Source organism: Poecilia reticulata, linkage group LG3 (assembly GCF_000633615.1).
Source record: "Poecilia reticulata strain Guanapo linkage group LG3, Guppy_female_1.0+MT, whole genome shotgun sequence".
In the NCBI taxonomy this organism is placed as follows: domain Eukaryota; kingdom Metazoa; phylum Chordata; class Actinopteri; order Cyprinodontiformes; family Poeciliidae; genus Poecilia; species Poecilia reticulata.
Genome location: NC_024333.1, coordinates 33,418,090 through 33,437,209, shown reverse-complemented (window position 1 = coordinate 33,437,209; position 19,120 = coordinate 33,418,090). Strand labels below are relative to the sequence as shown.

General features: G+C 35.3%; 2 protein-coding genes and 1 long non-coding RNA gene across 6 annotated transcripts in view; 1 reads left to right on the top strand and 2 right to left on the bottom strand.

The window, feature by feature from the left end:
* The window catches only part of LOC103462937 (uncharacterized), a 15,050-nt gene extending 1,931 nt beyond the window's left edge, over positions 1-13,119 (bottom strand). The window contains exons 1-3 of one of the 3 annotated variants that reach the window (XR_533422.1): positions 13,037-13,119; positions 11,383-11,559; positions 11,009-11,082 (exon numbers count right to left, since the gene is read on the bottom strand). This is a non-coding gene — a long non-coding RNA (uncharacterized LOC103462937). Of the gene's footprint in view, positions 1-8,376; positions 8,491-11,008; positions 11,083-11,382; positions 12,465-13,036 lie in introns of those variants that run through there. The other 2 variants (XR_533421.2, XR_533420.2) reach the window with 2 other exon arrangements.
* Positions 7,113-13,679, top strand: LOC103462938 (myoblast determination protein 1 homolog). Of its 2 annotated transcripts, XR_533423.2 has the most exons (4): positions 7,113-8,363; positions 11,033-11,105; positions 13,070-13,360; positions 13,463-13,679. XR_533423.2 is itself a non-coding variant. In XM_008406010.2 (3 exons), exons 1-3 carry the CDS (start codon positions 7,824-7,826, stop codon positions 13,270-13,272), a joined length of 816 nt encoding a protein of 271 aa, XP_008404232.1. In that variant the 5' UTR covers positions 7,113-7,823; the 3' UTR covers positions 13,273-13,679. The 2 variants fall into 2 exon arrangements, 1 of the variants encoding a protein (XP_008404232.1); XM_008406010.2 differs by having other exon boundaries at positions 13,070-13,679.
* A 958-nt stretch (positions 13,680-14,637) lies between these two features.
* Positions 14,638-19,120, bottom strand: part of LOC103462939 (troponin T, fast skeletal muscle isoforms-like) — an 18,896-nt gene continuing 14,413 nt past the window's right edge. Inside the window, exons 9-16 of the mRNA XM_008406011.2 lie at positions 19,079-19,120; positions 18,606-18,722; positions 18,454-18,531; positions 17,679-17,792; positions 17,467-17,576; positions 16,372-16,462; positions 16,087-16,127; positions 14,638-14,829 (exon numbers count right to left, since the gene is read on the bottom strand). The exon at positions 19,079-19,120 is cut by the window's right edge and continues 3 nt beyond it. Coding sequence (XP_008404233.1) covers positions 14,793-14,829; positions 16,087-16,127; positions 16,372-16,462; positions 17,467-17,576; positions 17,679-17,792; positions 18,454-18,531; positions 18,606-18,722; positions 19,079-19,120 — 630 coding nt within the window. The 3' untranslated portion in view covers positions 14,638-14,792. The remainder of the gene's footprint in view (positions 14,830-16,086; positions 16,128-16,371; positions 16,463-17,466; positions 17,577-17,678; positions 17,793-18,453; positions 18,532-18,605; positions 18,723-19,078) is intronic.

The following is a 19,120-nucleotide window of genomic DNA, read 5'->3' as shown; positions in this document are numbered from 1 at the left end:
GAAGTCATCTTCTGCTATTTCTTGATTAAAGAAACAGTATTTAGGTCTGAATGTGACTAAGTTAATAAAACCGTTCTGGTTTGGACAGCTTGTTTATGTTAATAAAATAATTCACAGTTTATCTTTGAGTTTATTTGATTATCTGAAATATTGGTGTGGTGGTAAAAAAACAAACAATACAAAAAAACTGCAAAAACAGAAAATCTCACCAAGTATTTTTAGTCTAGTTTTTGGTGATAATATCTTRGTTCTCTTGAAATAAGACAAAACTAACGTTTCAGCAAAATATAGGAACTTGTTTAAGTCAATAATTCCTCCATWTTGATGAAAAATATTATTTCTATTGGCAGATAATTTAATTTATAACATCTTGTTATAGTGAAATAATCTGTCAAAGGAAATGGTACTTTTCCATCAATAATAATAAGGAATTATTGACTTAAAAGAAGCTCCTATGTGTTGCTGAAAAGTTACGTAAAAGTTAGTTTTATATTAAGTGTTCTAAGCTATTTGTACTAGAAACTAACAAAAATACTTGTTAAGACTTTGTGTTTTTGCAGTGTGCTCCACCAAAACACACATTATTTCGATTTTTTTAGGCATATTTATWATTAGTGGTGGCATTGCATTATCGTTTTGTGAAATTTGGTTCAGACTCTGAATTTAATCTTGGATAATTCCTTCAAACATTTGGAAAAACGTGAGAAAATTCAACTTTGAAACATTTTTTGAGTTTCTTGTTGTCTCGTACTGATGAGCTTTTTCTTCACTTTAAATTGCTTCAGACAGATAAAGTTGCAGCATGGAGGAGAATAGCTCACACCCAAAACGTCCCGCAGCTTCCTGGGGAGGCTTTCTGTTAAATTTAGCAGCTCATGAAATGTAAGACCCTTCTAGAAGAGGGCGAGCTGCGGTATCATTTCAGCAGATCTGCAAAGCTCTCAAACTTTGCTGCAACTGCAAACATGAATGCAGGGCAAGAAAATACTCCTGACASGCTGACGTTTTTAACATCGTTATGATAAAAACTCCCAATCATATTTAATGCACTTATAACATGGGGAAAATATGTTGGAAGTGAAATAATCTGCCATCATGTTTTCATCAATATTAGGTAATTATTGACTTAAAATTACTTGTAAGTTAGTTTTGTCTCATGTAAAGTGTAATAAGATATTTGCACTAGAAACTAGACTTGGTAAGATTTTGTGGTTTTGCAGTGTAAAATGCGTTAGCCGGTTGCTTATATTAGCTAATGATGTGTTTCTCAGCACATCATTGTAACTTCTTAACGATGCATAAAAACKGAYCTGATAAGGCGAGTTAATTTTTTTAGATAGTAATTAAATAAAATAAAAGCTAAACAAAACTTGAATCAATTCCAATAATTCTGCTGCTCTTAACTAATCAGAAAAACTTATTTTTGATTAGTTTCAAGTCAACTCTTTAGTAGCCAATAATAAAAATAATAACAAAGATCACAGCAATTTAAATAAAAATCTGTTAGTTAAATTGTGCCGATCAGGTTTTTTTCTGCCGATACTGATCACCGATACCGATCACATAATTATTATTTTTATTTTTTTATTATTTTTTGTTGCTGCGCGTTTGCGCAGTGTGAAGGAAAGAGGAGACCAGCTGCACAGGCAGGCTGAGAAATGAGATGCAGGTGATCGGTATCGGCAACAAGAGCCAATGATCGCCGATCACCAATCATGCATTTTTCACGAAAATCGGCCCGATTATGATCGGTGACCGATCGATCAGCACACCTCTATACTGTAATATTTCTTCTTCCATCATGTAACATCTGGCCTGCAGTAGGATATTGACTGTTAATAGTTACTCTATGCAACCCCATTTTGATTAATATAAAATGTTAACACATTTTTGTTAACAAGATGTAACTTTGGTTCGTCCTTTTCACATTATGGATCTGTTGCCATAGTGATGGATCTCAGTTTGTTTCTAAAGCTCAAGATGAAGGTCAGCCTTGAAATTAATTTACTAAATTAGTGTTTTAAAGCAAATAAAAGCAGAAAATAAAAACAAGTAACAGTTAAATTCTATCTTAATGTTTTTATTTTGATTAGATAATTTTTGTGGTTCCTTTAAGTTAAATGAAACACCAGATTTGTTGTTACTTTGAACAACCAATCAAGACTCTGGAAGAAAACCTGAAATCTCATCTCTAGGTTATAAAAACTTCAGTGAGTCAAACCTGGTGTAATTTTTTTTAGTGTCTGTCACTGATCGTCTCACTCCTCCCTAATTCTACAAAACCCAAACATGTGGGTGTGACATCTGGGAAGATTCACTCCCACACAGATTGCAGGTTTTATGTACGCAAGTTCATTTAGAGCAAATTAAAATCACCTCCTGATGCAGGAATATCGTTTCTTGTAAACTATGTTCAGGCTAAGTTTAGATATATACTGGTAACGGTTAGGTGTAAACGCATCCACTAAAATGAACAGAAGTTAATAAAAATGTTTTTGTGTGGGGAAAAAAATATTTTCATTTCTATAAGTATTTTTATCTTTTGATTGGAGGCAAATTATTCACTGCAAAAACACAAAATCTTAACTTTTATTAGTGTTTTTGGTAGTGCAAATAACAAATAACTTGGTAGTGCACTTGAAATAATATGCAAATAACTTACAAGTAACTTTTTAGCAAGACATAGGAGCTTGTTTTAAGTCAGCAATTTGTTGTTATTAAATTAAAAATGTTCCACTGGCGTAATAATTCACTTATAGCAAGACGTTTTTCCCCATACTATGAGTGAAATAATCTCCCAATGGAACTCATCCTTTTTCATTAATATTAATGAATAATCGACATAAAACAAGCTGCTCTATCGTGCTGAAAAATTACTTGTTTTATTTCAAGTGTACTGAGGTATTTGCACTACAAAACAGGCCAAATATACTTGGTAATATTTTGTGTTTTTGCAGTGTCATGAAATAAAGTTAATTTAAATCGGAGAAGCAGCGTTCAGATTTTATGCTCCTCTATTCTGGAACAAACTTCTAGCAAACTGCAAAGATGCTGAAACACTGAGTTCCCTTAAATCAACTCTAAAAAATAAACAACTATAAACTAAAATAAATAACACCATAAACTACAGTTTATGGTGTTTCCCCTTAGTTTATCACTGCAATGTAATGGTTTTTTGTTGTTGTTGCTCGTTTGTTTTATTTTTCTTCTAATCATGTGATGTACAGATAAACATGCCTTACATCTGAAATATTTTTATATCTATAGTGTCAGCAGAACTGAAACCCACAGATGGTGAGTCTGCTTCATTCTGCTGACAACAGATGTGATCATTGGACAAAATTTATAAGAAAAAATGCTGCAGCTTTAGCTTTGTTGACATGAAGGAACACTGCAAATAAGTATTTTTAGTCTACTGTCCAGTGCAAATATCTCGAACCTTTGAAATAAGACAAAACTAACTTACAAGTAACTTTTCAGCACAACACAAGAACTTATTTTAAGTGAATAATTCTTTAATATTGATGAAAAAGTTCGACTTATAAGTGAAATAATATGCCAGCGGAACTAATACATTTCTTTAAAATCAATATTAAGGAATTAAATAACTCAAAATAAGCTCCAGTATGTAGCTGAAAAGTTACTTGTAGGTTATTTTTATTAATGCAAGTGTATTAAGATATTTGCACTAGAAACTAGACAAACATTTTGTTTTTCCAGTGAAGGAGGTTAATAGGTTAACATAACTGTTTCCCAGAGCTAAACTAAAAATAACGCTTCCTGTTACTGTTGTAGCTACACTCATTGTCATCTAAAAATGTGTGACCAACTTTTACTGAACCTCATAAAAGAGCAACGCTGCCTATTTCACCATAAGCTTAAACCTGCTAGCATATTTAGCATTAGCAGCAGCGCAGTAAGCTAACTCTGTCATTGGTTACATTTAATTCAATAAAGCAACTTTTACACTGCCGGCCTTAAAGCTTAATTCTGATTTATTTTTTGTGAAATCAGATATATATTTTTTCTTTTGGGAACGTTAGTTCACATTTTCCAATGTGAACTAACGTTCACGATCTCCTGTGAATGACCTGAATTTGTCCCGCATGCGCAGTAGATGGCGCATGGCGGTGTTTTGCAACCGCCATAAAAAAGAAGAAGAAGAAGAAGCGCTCCGTGTTTGCGGAAGTAAACATGGATGCTAATGACAGGAGCCATCTCTTAATCTTAATCTTCATTAAGACTTAGTCTTAATGAAGATTAAGTCATTAACGACTTAATCTTCAATATAGTGCGCTACGATTGTTGCTTTTATTCCCGCTTATCAGGACGCAGAATGGTGACGTGACGAATACCTGGCCGTACAGACACAGTCTAATTTGAAAACATCAGYTACGTATCGTTTATCCAGGTGACGTGGGTCGCATTAAAGCAAAGAAAGCAAATCAAATTTGTGTCACTTCAGGCTGCCTTCAGCCTAAGAAAGAATGCCTTGAAAACTTTTCATAGGACGTTTTATGAGTAATGTTGTGCTACAGTTGCAAGAAAGCATGCAGTCAGTCGTAAATACATGAGTTGCTCAAGTGGGTCCTTCTTGTTAACGGCCTGACCCTGCTAGCTGCTGTGCATGTTGTGCAACTGAATGACTCACATTCTTGATACAAGTGCAGAGGATGCATTAAGCAAGCAGTGCAAGAAAATGATGCTCACTCTGATCTGAAGTCAGGTTATAGTTGCTGCTTTTTGATTACTATGAGATATCTGTCATGGTTTCATCTTCCAGATAAAAAAACCCCCTGAAGCTATGAATCACAAGAGTAGAGAGATGTCAGATCCTACAGTAATCTGCTCTGTAACTTCACAGAGGTGGTTTCCCAAAAACTGTACTCAAGTAAAAGTGGAACTACTTCAACATATTTTTACTCAAGTAAAACTAAAAAGCAGCCGTCCAAGAAATTGCTCAAGTAAAAAGGTATTTGGTAAAAAGTCTACTCAAGTACTGAGTAATTTTTCAAATTATCAACCATTTAATGTTTATAAAATAAATATCTTTTAGGTTAATTGACACTTTATAACTAATTTTCTTTAAATTTTAATCATTCGGGCAGAAAATGTAATCTAAGTTAAGGACATCAGTATTCTGTTAACACTTGAGAGATGCATTCACTCCCTGCTTTTTAAAAAGGGCACACTTTTTTCCTGCAGAAAAAAACATGAAGGATACAACAGTATAAATTACAAAAAATATGTATTCTATCAATTAAAAATGCAGAAAGTTTTTCCACTGGCGGCAGAAAGTTGCCAAAATGTTAAATGTTGGTGTAAAAAAAATCAACAGTTTATCACGGTTTCCCTCTCATTTTGTTTCTGACCGGCTGTTTGTTTTTCTTAATGAATGAAGGATTGTTGTTAAAGTGGGAAGTTGTGATGCAGAACACATGCACGTTCCTCACACCTTCCCAGAAATTCTCCTTCAGATTGATTTCAGCCACTCATGATGGGAGGATCTGGATCCTGTTACTGGGCTCGTTCCAGGGGAAAGTTAGAGCTGCTGACAGCAAACAGGAAAACGGAGCAATGTGCAGAAACTCAGAGATGCTGGGGCAGTTTTAACGATTTGAATGGAAAAATAATTACATCTTATGTACATTTGACATTTTAATGCTAAATTTCTCCCATTGCTTGTTTTTTAGGGTTTTTTTGGACGAAACAAGCCTCTGCACATTTCCCTCTCTGATTTATATCAAGAAATCAAACGCTACCATGAAGTTAGATTATGATTGTTTATGACTTACAGCATCAAAATGAGCCGTTTCAAAAACCTTATGATTGTTCAGTTACACTCGACAGGCACTGCGCCGTTACCTAGCAACTCCAGCGAAGCCCAGCCCAGTTACCTAGCAACCCCAGCAAAGCCCAGCCCGGCTACCTAGCAATCCCAGCGAAGCCCAGCCCTGTTACCTAGCAACCCAAGTTGAGCTCCACATTTTATTTTTGACCACAGATGAGTAAAATAACCCCCAAAATTGTACTCACATAAAAGTATCACTACTTCAACCTATTTTTACTCAAGAGTACCGTATTTTCCGCACTATAAAGGCGCACCAAATTATAAGGCGCACCTTCAATGAAAGGGGTACTTAAAAAAAATGTCATATATAAGGTGCACCGCATTATAAGGCGCATAGAATAGAGGCTTGTCAATTTGTTCTGTACTCTATTATTACACATCTAAATTTGTAAAGAAATGGTCCCAGAGTGCTTTATATAGTAGCTGCTCCAGTCGTCGTTTCACTCACGGTGTTGGTGTTGCGATATTGTGCCCAACTGCATTCTGGGTAACACAGACCAACCGACACGCTGCCGCCGCAGTCTCTGTCTCTCTTCCCCCACCCCTCCCCTCCTGGCTTTAAATGTATTATCAAACTTTATTAACAAACAAGCGTTCTGACAACTATCCCAGCAAGCACCGCGCACTTCTTCTTCTACGGGGAAAATGAAGTCGACGGCTGCTTACCGTAGTTGCTAGACCTGTTGTGGCTCAATATTGGTCCATATATATTATATAAGGTGCACTGTCGGCTTTTGAGGAAATTGAAGGTTTTTAGGTGCCTTATAGTGCGGAAAATACGGTAAAAAGAAGCCGTCTAAGAAATTACTTTAGAGTGAAAAAGTATTTGGTAAAAACTCTATTCAAGTACTGAGTAAATGATCAAATTATAAATCATCTCATATTTAAAAATTACGTCATCAGATGGACCAAAATATAAAGTGAAGTGAAAATTTAGGTATTTTAAGGACAAAAAAAGTCAATAATTCACACAAGTAACAAAAGATAAAATACGGCAAAAATTTTTTATAAATCAGTTTCCTTCAAAATAAAACTTTAGATACTTTAACAGAAGTTGCAGGTGTGTGTCTGAGTCTGGTGGATTTTTGGTTAAAACATGTTTGTTTTTCATTCAGTGGGTTGAAAATTCCGAAATTTTACTCAAGTAAGTGTAGAAATACTTTATAATAAAATTACTCAAGTAAAAGTAAAAAGTACAGCGTAGTAAGAATACTCCTAAAAGTACATTTTACTCCAGTAAATGTAACCAATTACTACCCAACTATGTTTTTGACTCACCATCCAGAAACCATTTGCTGCATTCTTGTTGGTTGTGCAGGAGGCTCTACTAATGCTTTTCAAAGATATATGGTTGTGTAATTGTGCGTCTGTTTGCAGCCATTTTCATGTATGTGTGTAAACATTGAGCTTGGGGGCGTGGCCAGCAGCAGTTTATTTAGATTTAAAGTGACAGAAGCTCTAAAACATTCTGAGAAGATTTTGAGCAAAAACTCAAAATGAACATGTTTTGTTTCGCCCATAGATCCATCCTAACCTGTTAAGCACAATGGTTCACCTTTAATTCTCTGCAACCAGCTGGTTAGAAACAGCTGTTGGAATAAGTTCTGCTGGTTTTAACCCATCAGAGCTGCAGAGTCTTTTCAGTCAGCGTAACGTTTTGTCAGTGATTTGTGAATTTGAACCTGACTGTCGCTTCCCCTGCTTCCTGTTTCTCTGCACTGATCACACACAGCCACGCAGTACACACCTACACACACCCATTGGTCACTGGTGTGGCTGGTCCGCCTCCGCACCGTCTGCTTTATAAAGGCAGGCCACACCAAAGGAGTGAAGTTACACAGACTGGCCCTTTAAACTCCCTGTCAGCTCAGATACAACTAATTGCTGACATTTTCTCTCTGCGTCCGATATTCGAGATTTTGGGAAGATCTCAGAAGAGTTTGTGTTTTTTTGTTTTGTTCTGCGGTTGTCAATGGATTTGTCAGACTTTCCCTTCCCTCTCTCGTCAGCTGATGACCTCTATGACCCCTGCTTCAACACCAGCGACCTGAACTTTTTCGATGACCTGGACGCACGGCTGACGCACGGCGGCCTGCTGAAGTCGGAGGAGGATCATCTCCATCACCACGTGCCAACAGCGGAGGAGGAGGACCAGCACGTGCGGGCCCCCGGGGGCCTCCACCAGGGGGGCCACTGCCTGCTGTGGGCCTGCAAGGCCTGCAAGAGGAAGACGACGCACGCCGACAGGAGGAAAGCGGCGACGATGCGGGAGAGACGGCGCCTCAGCAAGGTGAACGACGCGTTTGAGACGCTGAAGCGCTGCACGGCCTCCAACCCCAACCAGCGGCTGCCCAAGGTGGAGATCCTGCGGAACGCCATCAGCTACATCGAGTCCCTGCAGGCGCTGCTGCGGGCCGGCCAGAACGACGGCGGCGGCTTCTACCCGCAGCTGGAGCGCTACGGCGGCGAGTCGGACTCCTCCAGCCCCCAGTCCAGCTGCTCCGACAACACGGTGAGGCCGCGACAGCTGAACGGTCCATGTGCTGCCTCATGAAATGTGAGGAATGGAACCGGAGATTTATTTTGGGCTCCTGTGATTAGTTTTGATGAATGGTGTCTTTAGAATGGAACAACACGCACTGCAAAAACACAAAAGCGATTTTTTTTATGGGGTCCACTTTCTAATGCAGATGTTATATATAAAGAAACATTGAATTTTTTAAAAAAATTTTCTCACTTTTATTTAGATTCATTAGCATAAATGCTGCTTCATGTCTTCTGATTTTAAAACTAACTTACAAGTAACTTTTCAGCAAGATTAGGGAGCTTGTTTTACGTGAATAATTTATCAATATTCATTAAAAAGTACTGGCTGATTATCTCACTTACAGCAGGACATTTTTCCTGTGTTATAAGTGAAATACTCTGGCCAGGGGATCTAGTATTTTCCAGGGATTCAAACGCTTTCCCCACCAGTAACACCCTTTGGATAATGCTCCAAAATATGCATAGAAACAGAGTTTTACATTTTTTCCTCACTTTTATTTACATTCATTTAGCGTAAATGCTGCTTCATACCTTCTGATTTTAGTTGCCAATAATGTTGAATATATTACACTGCAAAAACAAGTATACATATATATATGTATGGTAATATACTTCTGGTCTAGTTTCTAGTGCAAATATCTTAGTACACTTGTAAGGTAGTTTTATCTTGTTTCAAGTAACTTTTCAGCAACATATGGAAGCTTTTTTTAAGTAAACATTTCCTTAATATTGATGAAAAAACACTAGTTCAACTATCAGATTATTTCACTTATAAAAAGACATTTTCCCATCTTAAAAGTGAAACAATAAGGTAAAAGAACTGGTACTTTTTCATCAATTTGAAGAATTATTTAGTTAAAACAAGCTCCTATATCTTCCTGAAAAGTTACTTGTTAGTTTTATCTTCCAAGTGTAATAAGATATTTGGACTATAAAGTAGAAAAAAGATTTTGTGTGTTTTTGCAGTGTAYTAGATAAACTCTGTCCCTCTTTTGATAAAAAAAGTCTGATTTTTATATTAATATCTTCAAATTTTGTTTAGTCTCCTTGGTTTTTAGTTTTGTTAGTACAGCTGAGCTTCCTTTGCTCATTTTCTTGACAGAAGTGTTTTCATTTCTGGGTTAAGAAGCGAAGCAGCTAAATAAATTTGACTTTCAACCGATCAAATTTGCTGCCAGCACAGTTTTCCTGAAATAAAGGATATTTCTATCTAATAATTAGTTATTTTAACTTATGTTTTATAGTAATGTCTGAAAAACAGATCATATTTATGTAAAGAAATGTACATTTATGATTTAAAAATTTATTTTTTAGTTTTCCTTTTTTCCCCCTCCTTCCTCTTTCAACTTTTTTGAAGCTCTCTAGCGCCCCCTAGCGGTCTCCACTTTGAAACATCCATCCATCCATCCATTTTCTTGCACCCTTTTTCCCTCAGTGGGGTCGGGAGGGGTGCTGGTGCTCATCTCCAGCCAACGTTTCGGGCAAGAGGCGGGGTACACCCTGGACAGGTCGCCAGTCTGTTGCAGGGCCACTTTGAAACACACTGTGATAATACACTTAAAAAAAGACTAAACTTACTTACAAGTAACTTTTTAGCAAGAAATACAAGCTGGTTTTCAGTTAATAATTAATAGTGATTGAAAAAATTTGTAGTTCCATTGGCAGATGTTTTTCACAAAATATTGAGTTATAAAAGAAAAACTCAAATTATAAAAAAAACACATCAATATTAAGGAATTATTGACTTACAACAAGCGTCAGTCTTGCTGAAAAAAGTTATTTTTGTCTTATTTCAAGTGCATTAAAATATTTACACTTGAAACTAGACAAAAATACCTGGTAAGATTTTGTTTTTGCAGTGTAATGGCTGTTTCTTTACACCAAGTTGTTTTAAATATAATTCCTAACTCATGTTCATCAGTTTAGCTAAGATTTGTTGTTGTTTTTAAAACTAAAGTTTAAGGTTTCATTTAAAAAAATATTTTTTTTTTTTATGGAAATTTTAAAAAGTGTCTAGAAGGGAACTAGTTCACCTTTTTCAGGTGTTGGTAATGTTAAGTGAGTCAGCAAATGGATTTTAAAAATTACAAATTAAAGATTAAAACATTGTTTTTATTTTATCAAAGCATATCTGTTTTCTTTTTTAATTAAAAATCATGTATTTACATAAAAGGTATAAAAACACATACCGTTTCGTTGTCTCAGTAAATCAGGCTAAACATTAAATGTTTGTCTGTTGGAATTCGCTTCTGCGGCTAAATGCTAAAATAACTGGAGAGAATTTGCCCTGCGACAGTCTGGCTACCTGTCCAGGTGACCCCGCCTCTCGCCCAGAACGTTAGCTGGAGAGGCACCAGCACCTCCTGACCCCACTGAGGGACAAGGGTGTCAAGAAAATGGATGGATGGATGGATGGATGGATGGATGGATGGATGGATGGAAGGAAGGAACTGGAGAGAATTTTTTTCATCAATGGAAACTTTAAAAAGTGTCTAAAATCAAATGTGATATAAGTCAGAAAATAGCTTTTTAAAGATTAAAATTGGGTTAATTTTTGTTTTTTTAAGTTTTAGTTTGTGGTAATTTTGGCAGTGAATAAAATTTAAATACCTTATTTGATGTTTATGTCTCCAGATGGATTTCATCTCTCCGTGTTCGGCCAGCAGTGAAAACGGAAACACTTCCTGTGGAAAACAAACAGTAGACGGTGAGTACTTGTGGTTTTTTAAATCCTTTACCATATAGAAGTTTTTTTTAATTTATGAGTTTCTTCTTTTATTCATGTTATTTCTGGATGGGGTTTTTCTTCAATTTAATCATAACAAACGAATCCTCTGAGATTTCTTCTTAATAAATCTGTTATTTCAGTAATTTAGTGTCATTTTAGACGTTTTAGAAAGCAAATAAAATCCAAATTTACAGAAAAAAATGTATGTTCATTTAATTTTAAAACAAAACATTAAACAAATAAGGACAGGACTCACATTGTTGAAGTTCAGTGGGAGTAAGATGTGCTGAGGATTTTCTTTCTGTCTCATTTTGCTGCTTTTTGGAGGTGATGCGGTTTTGTTGTTGCTTTAAAATCATGACCTTTGACCTGAAGCTAAGCGTGTAGAGGTCAGGACGAGTGTCTGGTCCGGTAAACAGAAGGACGTTGTCTCCTGGAGAAAGGTGGACTTGTTGGGGCAAGAAGTAGGAAGCGGATTGTAGAGCAGGGCATTATGGGAAAATACAACCAAAACAAACGCGTTAGCCGAGAGCTAGCAGGAGAAATGACTTGTGGTTTTTAGCCGAAGACAAAAGAGAAATTCCACAACAGCTAAAAGCTGACGCCGCTCCATTTTTATTTAAATTGTGCGAAGAAGGAAGTTGCGCTCAGTGTCTTTTTCAAAGGCATAGACATGAAAACGTTCAGAGGTTTTCATGTCGTTTCGTTCAGTGGTTCTTGGTGCAGCGCCCCCACAGGCGAGGAGGGGAACAGTTTTCTCAGAAGTTTGGTTAGTTAGACGCAGTGCAGTGACGGAGAACTGCACCAGCTGAAAATGTAACAAATGTGATTTTGGTCCCAAATCAAACAGTCTACCGGACTATCAGGTGTGAAAAAACACTTAATTATTGCTTCCAATTCATTCTTATAGGAATGATTCCTCCCCACTGTTTACTGTGATTTTCTGGCATTTTGTAGACAGACAATCTTTGACCAATTTCATTATGATCTTAACTATATTGTATGATAACAGGATTCACTGGGGTTATATATTTGATCTTGTGCAGCCTTGAGATGACATTTGTTTATTGGCATAATTTATATTAATTATATTAAAACTGAAAAGTTAAAAAAGTGAATCTGAAGTAACTCAAAATTTAAGTTGTAATTATTTAATAAAAACAGCTTTTTTTAAAAGAAAAATTAGGAAGAATTAGGATAAGATGCTCAGGACTCTTATCCTGTCATAAATTTCCTACAACAAACTTCAACATTTCTAAGGCTGGAAATTCAAAAAGTTTCTAGAAAAACACTTCAAATTTTCTGGGTTTAAAAAAAAAAAAAAAACTTCAGACATTTTGAGATAAATCTGAAATGTTCTAGAAAAAAGATTTCTGAATTTGAAAAGTCAAAAATTTGCTCAAATTTTGAGATTAATCTCAAGTATGTTGTTTGGAATATTAAAATTTTGCCTGAAAACAAACAAAAAAAAAACAAGGACATTTCTGTTCAGGAAGAACATTTTTCAAAAGTGAAACATTTTCGACTTTTGTAGTTCAGAAACTTCTAAATCTTTTCTCAAAACTTTCTGAGATTTTTTTTCAATAATCAAATTATTTTTCGAAGCTAAGAAATGTTTTTCTCGGAAAACTTCGGAGATTAATCTCAAAATTTCTTACTTTTTTTCTAGCAAGTTTGAAACACATACATTTCCTTTTTTTTCTGGGAAATTTGATTAATCTCAAAATGTTTTGAGTTTTTTTCTTACAAATTTTATACCTTTGGAGTTCCGACATTTCCTTGGTTTTTTTTCTAGAAATTCTCTTAAAATCTCAACATTTCTGAGTTTTTTTGTTTTTTTTGGCTGAAATGTACTTTTTTCTCTTTCTCTGATATATTGATATATAAATATGCCTTTGTATAAATGTTACCTTATCTGACTTTTTAAAATTTCCCATGTGAAGGTTGCGGCAGCAGCAGCAAGTCGTCGCTCATTTCCAGCTTGGACTGCCTGTCCAGCATCGTGGAGCGGATCAGCACCGACCGGGCCGTGGCCCCCGCCGGAGACAGCGTGGTCCCCCAGGGGGCCGAATCCCCTCACGACGGATCCGGCGTCTCTTCTTCACCTGCGGATCCCGGCAGCATCTACGAGCCAATCTCATCCTGATGGAGCCAACAGCGCCCCCTGCCGCACGGACTGAAACATTGCCTCCATTTTTAAGGAGGAGTACTCTAAATTATTCCTGATTTCTGAAGTAAGCCACTGAAATAGCTGCATTTTCTTATGGATGAAACAGTTTTCCCTTGAGTTTTTTCACATTTTAGCTGAAAAAATGAATTCTGCTGTCTGTTTTAAGCATCCAGGATTCCTGGAGACGACTTTTTTCACGTGATTCCTGCTGATAAGAACTGAGGACCATTAGCACATCTGACTAGTCACGCTATGACAAAAAAAAAACCAAAATACAAAACACATTTAAAGTGTTGGAGTGAATGTCTGTATGATATTTAAGAGCTGGTGAAATCTTAATAAACACATATTTATATTGTGACTTTTTTCACAACCACAACTTCTCACATCCAGAATTATTTTATTTCACCAACATACATTAATGAAATATGGCTGAGCTATTAGCCAAAAACATAAACTTACACTTTCCAGCTCTTTTTAGAGCATAATATTGATTCATTTCGATTTAATTTATGATCCGTTTGCTGGTTTTCACTCGTACACTGCAAAAACACAAAATCTTACCAAGTACTTTGGTCTAGTTTCTAGTGGAAACATTTTAGTACACTTTAAATAATGCAAAACTAATTTAAAAGTAACTTTTCTTCAAGACATATGGGCTTGTTTTAGGCTAATAGTTCCTTAATGTTGATTTTAAATGCTAGATCCACTGGCAGATTATTTCACTTGTAACAAAACATTTTTCACATAAAAATGAAAATCTGCCAGTGGAACAAGCACATTTTCATCAATATCAAGAAATCATTGACTTTAAATGCTTTTTTTTTGCTTAAAAGTTACTTAAAGTTTGTATTCTTATGTATAAAAATATTCACATAAAAATATATATATAGCCTATATGGTAAGATTTTGTTTTTGCAGTGTAAAAGCCAGCCAAATGGTCTTTATGCTGTTTTTAAAAAATAAAATATCTGCATAATCTGGTGAAGATGCTTATTAAAAGTAACAATGTCTTCAGCTATAATTACCTAAAAATAAAGCAGTTTTGAATATAGATAAACATTTAAACACATAGCCACTAAAAGGATAAAAGTGAACATTCCTGTTAAATTAATTAAATATTAAAGAACAAAAAATGGTCTTTAATTTCCAGTATGAATTAGCAAAATTGCCTAATTGATAAATACTGAAGCCATAAATATCATACATTAAAAATAATAATAATAAACCAAAGAAGCAACTTTTTAATACTTATTTTAATATTATTTTTATCAGGCTTTTATTTAAGTAACTTTTTAATTCCCACAAACCAAAGCAAAGAGTTTTTCTTAAACAAAAATATCATTTTCTTTTAAAACAGTTTTTTTATTGGAGCTATATTTATTCTGAAGCCATTGCACTTGAGCAGAAACAGGAACTAAGACATCCAGTTGTCGCCGTCGCCACACAGTCTGCGCTGAGGTCGCGACCTTGGCCGACCTTTACCCCGACGCTGCTCACTTCCTGCGGCGTGAGGCGGCTCCCTTCTTGCTGCTGCAGGGCGCAAAGAGCAACACGAGTTCAGAAATAAAACAGAAATGTTTCATATACTTTTATATAAAAACCCTGGAGGGAGACGAAACTCCCAAACTGAGGCGGACTGATGAGCTTCAGATGAACAGCGCCCTCTGCTGGCAGATGACAAAACGTTCTGAGTCACTGCTATACTAAAAGCGAACAACAGGGGGCGCTGATGCGAAGAAAGTCAACACCAAGTGATCAGAAAACTGAACCTAAACCAAAGAATGAGAACTGTTGTATAAATTCATCTACACTGCAAAAATACAAAATGTTACTTTATTTCTTCACACAAGAAATGAAAAATTCAATACATGCATTTGTCATTTGCATTTGTCAGCATATTATGGCCAAAAAATAAATAAAAAATAAAAAAAAATCTCTGAAATGTTCTAGAAAAAACAAAGACAAACAAACAAAAACAAAAAAAACGTAGAAATTTTGCGATTAATCACAGAAATTTTACAGAAAAATCTATGACATTTCTGAGTTTCAAAAGTTGCAAATTTGTGACTTTTGGAAATTTTCTGAGTTTCAAAGGTAGAAAACTTTTAACTTCGGAAATACAAAAAAAAAAAAAAAAATGTCAGTACATTTTCTGAAGTTAGTCTAAAAATTTCTGAGTTATTTCCAGCAAATGTTGAAAATATTAATATTCAAATATGTAGATATTTCTTAAATTTAAATTACATTTTTTTAAATGAAATTTAAAAAGTGCAGACTGATTTTATCACTTATAACTGTAAAAATGTCTTCAGCCAGTGGAACTGGTACTTTTTGAAAACAATATAATCGACACTAAATGTTTTACTTAAATCTCACCTCTAAATCTTGCTGGAAAGTTACTCTTAAGTTAATTTTGTCTTATTTCAATTGTACTTAGATATTTGAACTAGAAACTAGACAAAACTGCTTGGTAAGATTTTGTGCTTTTGCAGTGTACAACCACATAAACAGCTTTGCTCCATCTTATTACGGCTAAAACAAAACAAAAGTATAATAATAATAGTTTCCAGGTTTGTTTCTGGTAATTCAACAGAAATGATGTCCAGCGAGGTCAGGATATCTGTCAGTTCCAGGGTTTTAATAAAATGACTTAAAAACTAAATGTGCATGGATGTTTTTATATTTTTGCAGCCTTATTCAAATGAGGAAAATTATTTTAATTATATTCAAGAGTTTTCCAGACTGCAGGAATCCATTTTGAAGCTGCTTTGTTTCTTTGTCACTTACTGTTTCTGCAGCTCGTCGATGCGGTTTCTGAGAGAGATGACCTGAAAACAACAACTCTGAGTTAATAAAAAGAAACTTCACATTTTGCTTCGATTAAATTCACATGATCACATGAGGAGGAAATAAACAAACGTAATTTTTTCCACAAGTCACTAATTTATTGGCGTTTATAGATTAAATCTAAAGAGAAATTCTCTATATGCTTTAGTATTTCAACCTATGACAAATACATTTATATAAAACATTTTTATTTTTAAGCTCAACTCTGGTTTGCACATTTTTCACCTCATATCTTTGTCTCTTGAGCATCTCACAGTGGTCGTATTTTATCGCCTCCAGGTTGGTCAGCCAGTCCCAAAGCTCATTGGCCTTTCCCCTGACAAACACAGCAGGAACCATTTTCACTGCCTGGGATTCATCACTTTAAATGTTTCTTTTTTTTGGTAAATTGTGACCTCTTGGCAAAAGGAATGTGTGGTATTTTCCATTGTGAGGTAATTTTATTTATAAAGCAGTTTAAAGTGTTGACCTTTCCTGATCAACTTCAGTCATTTTAGCTTTGGATCCATTTGCAAGAATTTGGGTTGATCTTAAATTTGGGTTGAGTCAAATTCTGCAACTCTTTACATTTACATAAAACAGGATATAAGGGCTATACTGAGGGAAATTAAAAAATATGAGAATAAAGTAGTAATGATATGAGAAAAAGGTATATTTAAAAAATAAAGTCATAATATGATGAGAATAAAGCTGAAATAATACAAGAATAAATTTGTAGTAATATGAGAATACAGTCAGGGCATTATGAGAATAATGACTTTATTTTGGTTATATTAGGATTTTATTATCACAGTTTTATTACCGTATTTTATTTACAGAGCGTTATCCCCTTAATGCAGTCAAGTTTTTAATCAAAGTTCTTCTGAAACAACCAATTTTTACTCTGATTTATAATCCACCGTCACCAACATGCTGGCATATTTGATTTTAATCTGGTTGTACTGATTTATTAATGTTTATCTTAAATATGTAGCATATTTCTTTATATTTTACCATTTGATTTGATTTTTTTATTTAACAGTTTGCCTGTGAAGCTTCACTGAGCTTGAAAATCAAAATAGAAATAAAAACTTTCACTTATAACAAGATATTATTCCTACTGTCGAAGTGAAATAATCTGCCAGTGGAACCAGAACTTTTTCATCAATATTAAGGAATTACTGAGTTAAAACAAGCCCATATTTTGTGCTGAAAAGTTACTTGTAAGTTAGTTTTGTCTTATTTCAAGTGTACTAAGATATTTGCACTAGAAACTAGATTAAAGTTACTTGGTGAGATCTGGTGCTTTGCAGTAAAACCCAGAGAATCAAATGTTTTTACCTCAGCTGGTCGTCTGTGAGGCTGTCGATGCTCAGCGGTTTGATCCTCTCTGCCAAAACCTTCTTCTTCTTTTCTCTTTCGGTCTGCTTCTTGCCTCTCTTTGCATCAATCTGGTGAGAAATAAAAACATTTAAAGTTAAATTTCACGGCTGCCTTTCCTGAGACTGAATGTAAAATGTTCCATGAAAGGAAAAACGAAGCAGGTTAAATACCCTCTGCAGGTGGCTGCTGAAGCCTGACCCCATGTTGGTGAGAGCTATCTTTTTCTTGGCGTCATCGTCAGCCTTCCTCTGTGCATCCGCCTCCTCCTTCCTCATCCTCTCCGCCTGTGGAAACATTAAAACCAGAAAGAAAATTAAGCAACATGCAAAAACACCTCCAGGCCAGCAGGGGTCAGTGAAACACTGAGGCTTCATACTTCCTGTTTCCAGAGCTGGGCAGAGTATGCAATAAAAGTACTTCAACATATTTTTATCAAGTAAAAGTAAAAGGTATCCAAGGTAAGGTCATTTTATTAATGTAGCACATTTTCAGCAACAAGGCAATTCAAATAAATTACTCAAGAGTACAAAAGTATTTGGTAAAAAGTTTACTCAAGTACGAGTAACTGATCAAATGATCAGTTACCTAATATTTAAAAATTACATCATCAGACGGATAAAAATTTAAAGTTAAGTGGAAATTTTGGTATTTTATTTTAAGTAACAAAAATAACAAAATCAGGGAGAATGCATTTCTACAAATCAGTTTCTTTCAATAAAAATCTTATGAAACTAACAAACTGCAGGTCTGAGTCTGGTGAATTTTTGGTTTGTTTTTAATTCAGTTGGTAGAAAATCCAAGAAATTAAGAGTAGAGATACTTCATAATAAAATTACTCAAAGTACAGCGTAGTAAAAATGCTGCTAAATAATTTTTTTTTCAAAAAACTTACTTAAGTAAATGTAACTAGTTCCTGCCCATCTTTGCCTGTTTCCTTTGCTTTACCTCACGCCGCGCCTGTCGCTCCTTATCTTTCTCAGCGCGAATCCTCTGCTGCTCGGCTCGTTCCGCACGGCGCTTTTCCTGCAACAAGCGCAGCAGACTCACTTCCTGGAGCTGAATGCGATGTGCATGTCTGCACGCCGTGGGAAACTCACGATTCTTTCTTTGAGCGCGATCAGTTCCTCCTCCTCCTTCTTCCTGCACTCAAAGTGAGCGTCGATCAGAGACTGAAGCTCAACCAGATCTTTGTTCTGACGTTTCTTCTGAATGTCCTGTGATAAAAACACAACAGATCGACTTTAAGAACCTGCTGCTGAACAACGAGGGGCTGGGTGTTGTTTTCCCAAAAACAGACCGAAAAAAGGCAACAGAAACTTTTACCTAGCAGTGAATGTATAACTGAGGTACATGAAGATTTTAGAGAAACTGATTCCTGTGCAACCCAGTATGAAACAAGCATTTATCTTACTTATTCAATGCAGCTTCACTTCAATACTTTTTTAAGTCTTATATTTTAAAAATCCTATGAATATTAAAAGAAATATTTATTTATAATTATATATTTAGTTATATAAATATATAATTAATAAATCATGATTCATTTATCTACTAAAATGTGATGACTTACATCAAAGTCCACTTTCTCTCCATCAGGGATCTTTGGAGCACT

Coding starts and splice junctions, on each gene's coding strand:
- LOC103462938 (XM_008406010.2), top strand. CDS start 7,824: ATGGATTTGTCAGACTTTCCCTTCCCTCTCTCGTCAGCTGATGACCTC. Junction 8,364..11,032: donor CCAGCTGCTCCGACAACACG/GTGAGGCCGCGA, acceptor TTATGTCTCCAG/ATGGATTTCATCTCTCCGTG. Junction 11,106..13,069: donor TGGAAAACAAACAGTAGACG/GTGAGTACTTGT, acceptor TCCCATGTGAAG/GTTGCGGCAGCAGCAGCAAG.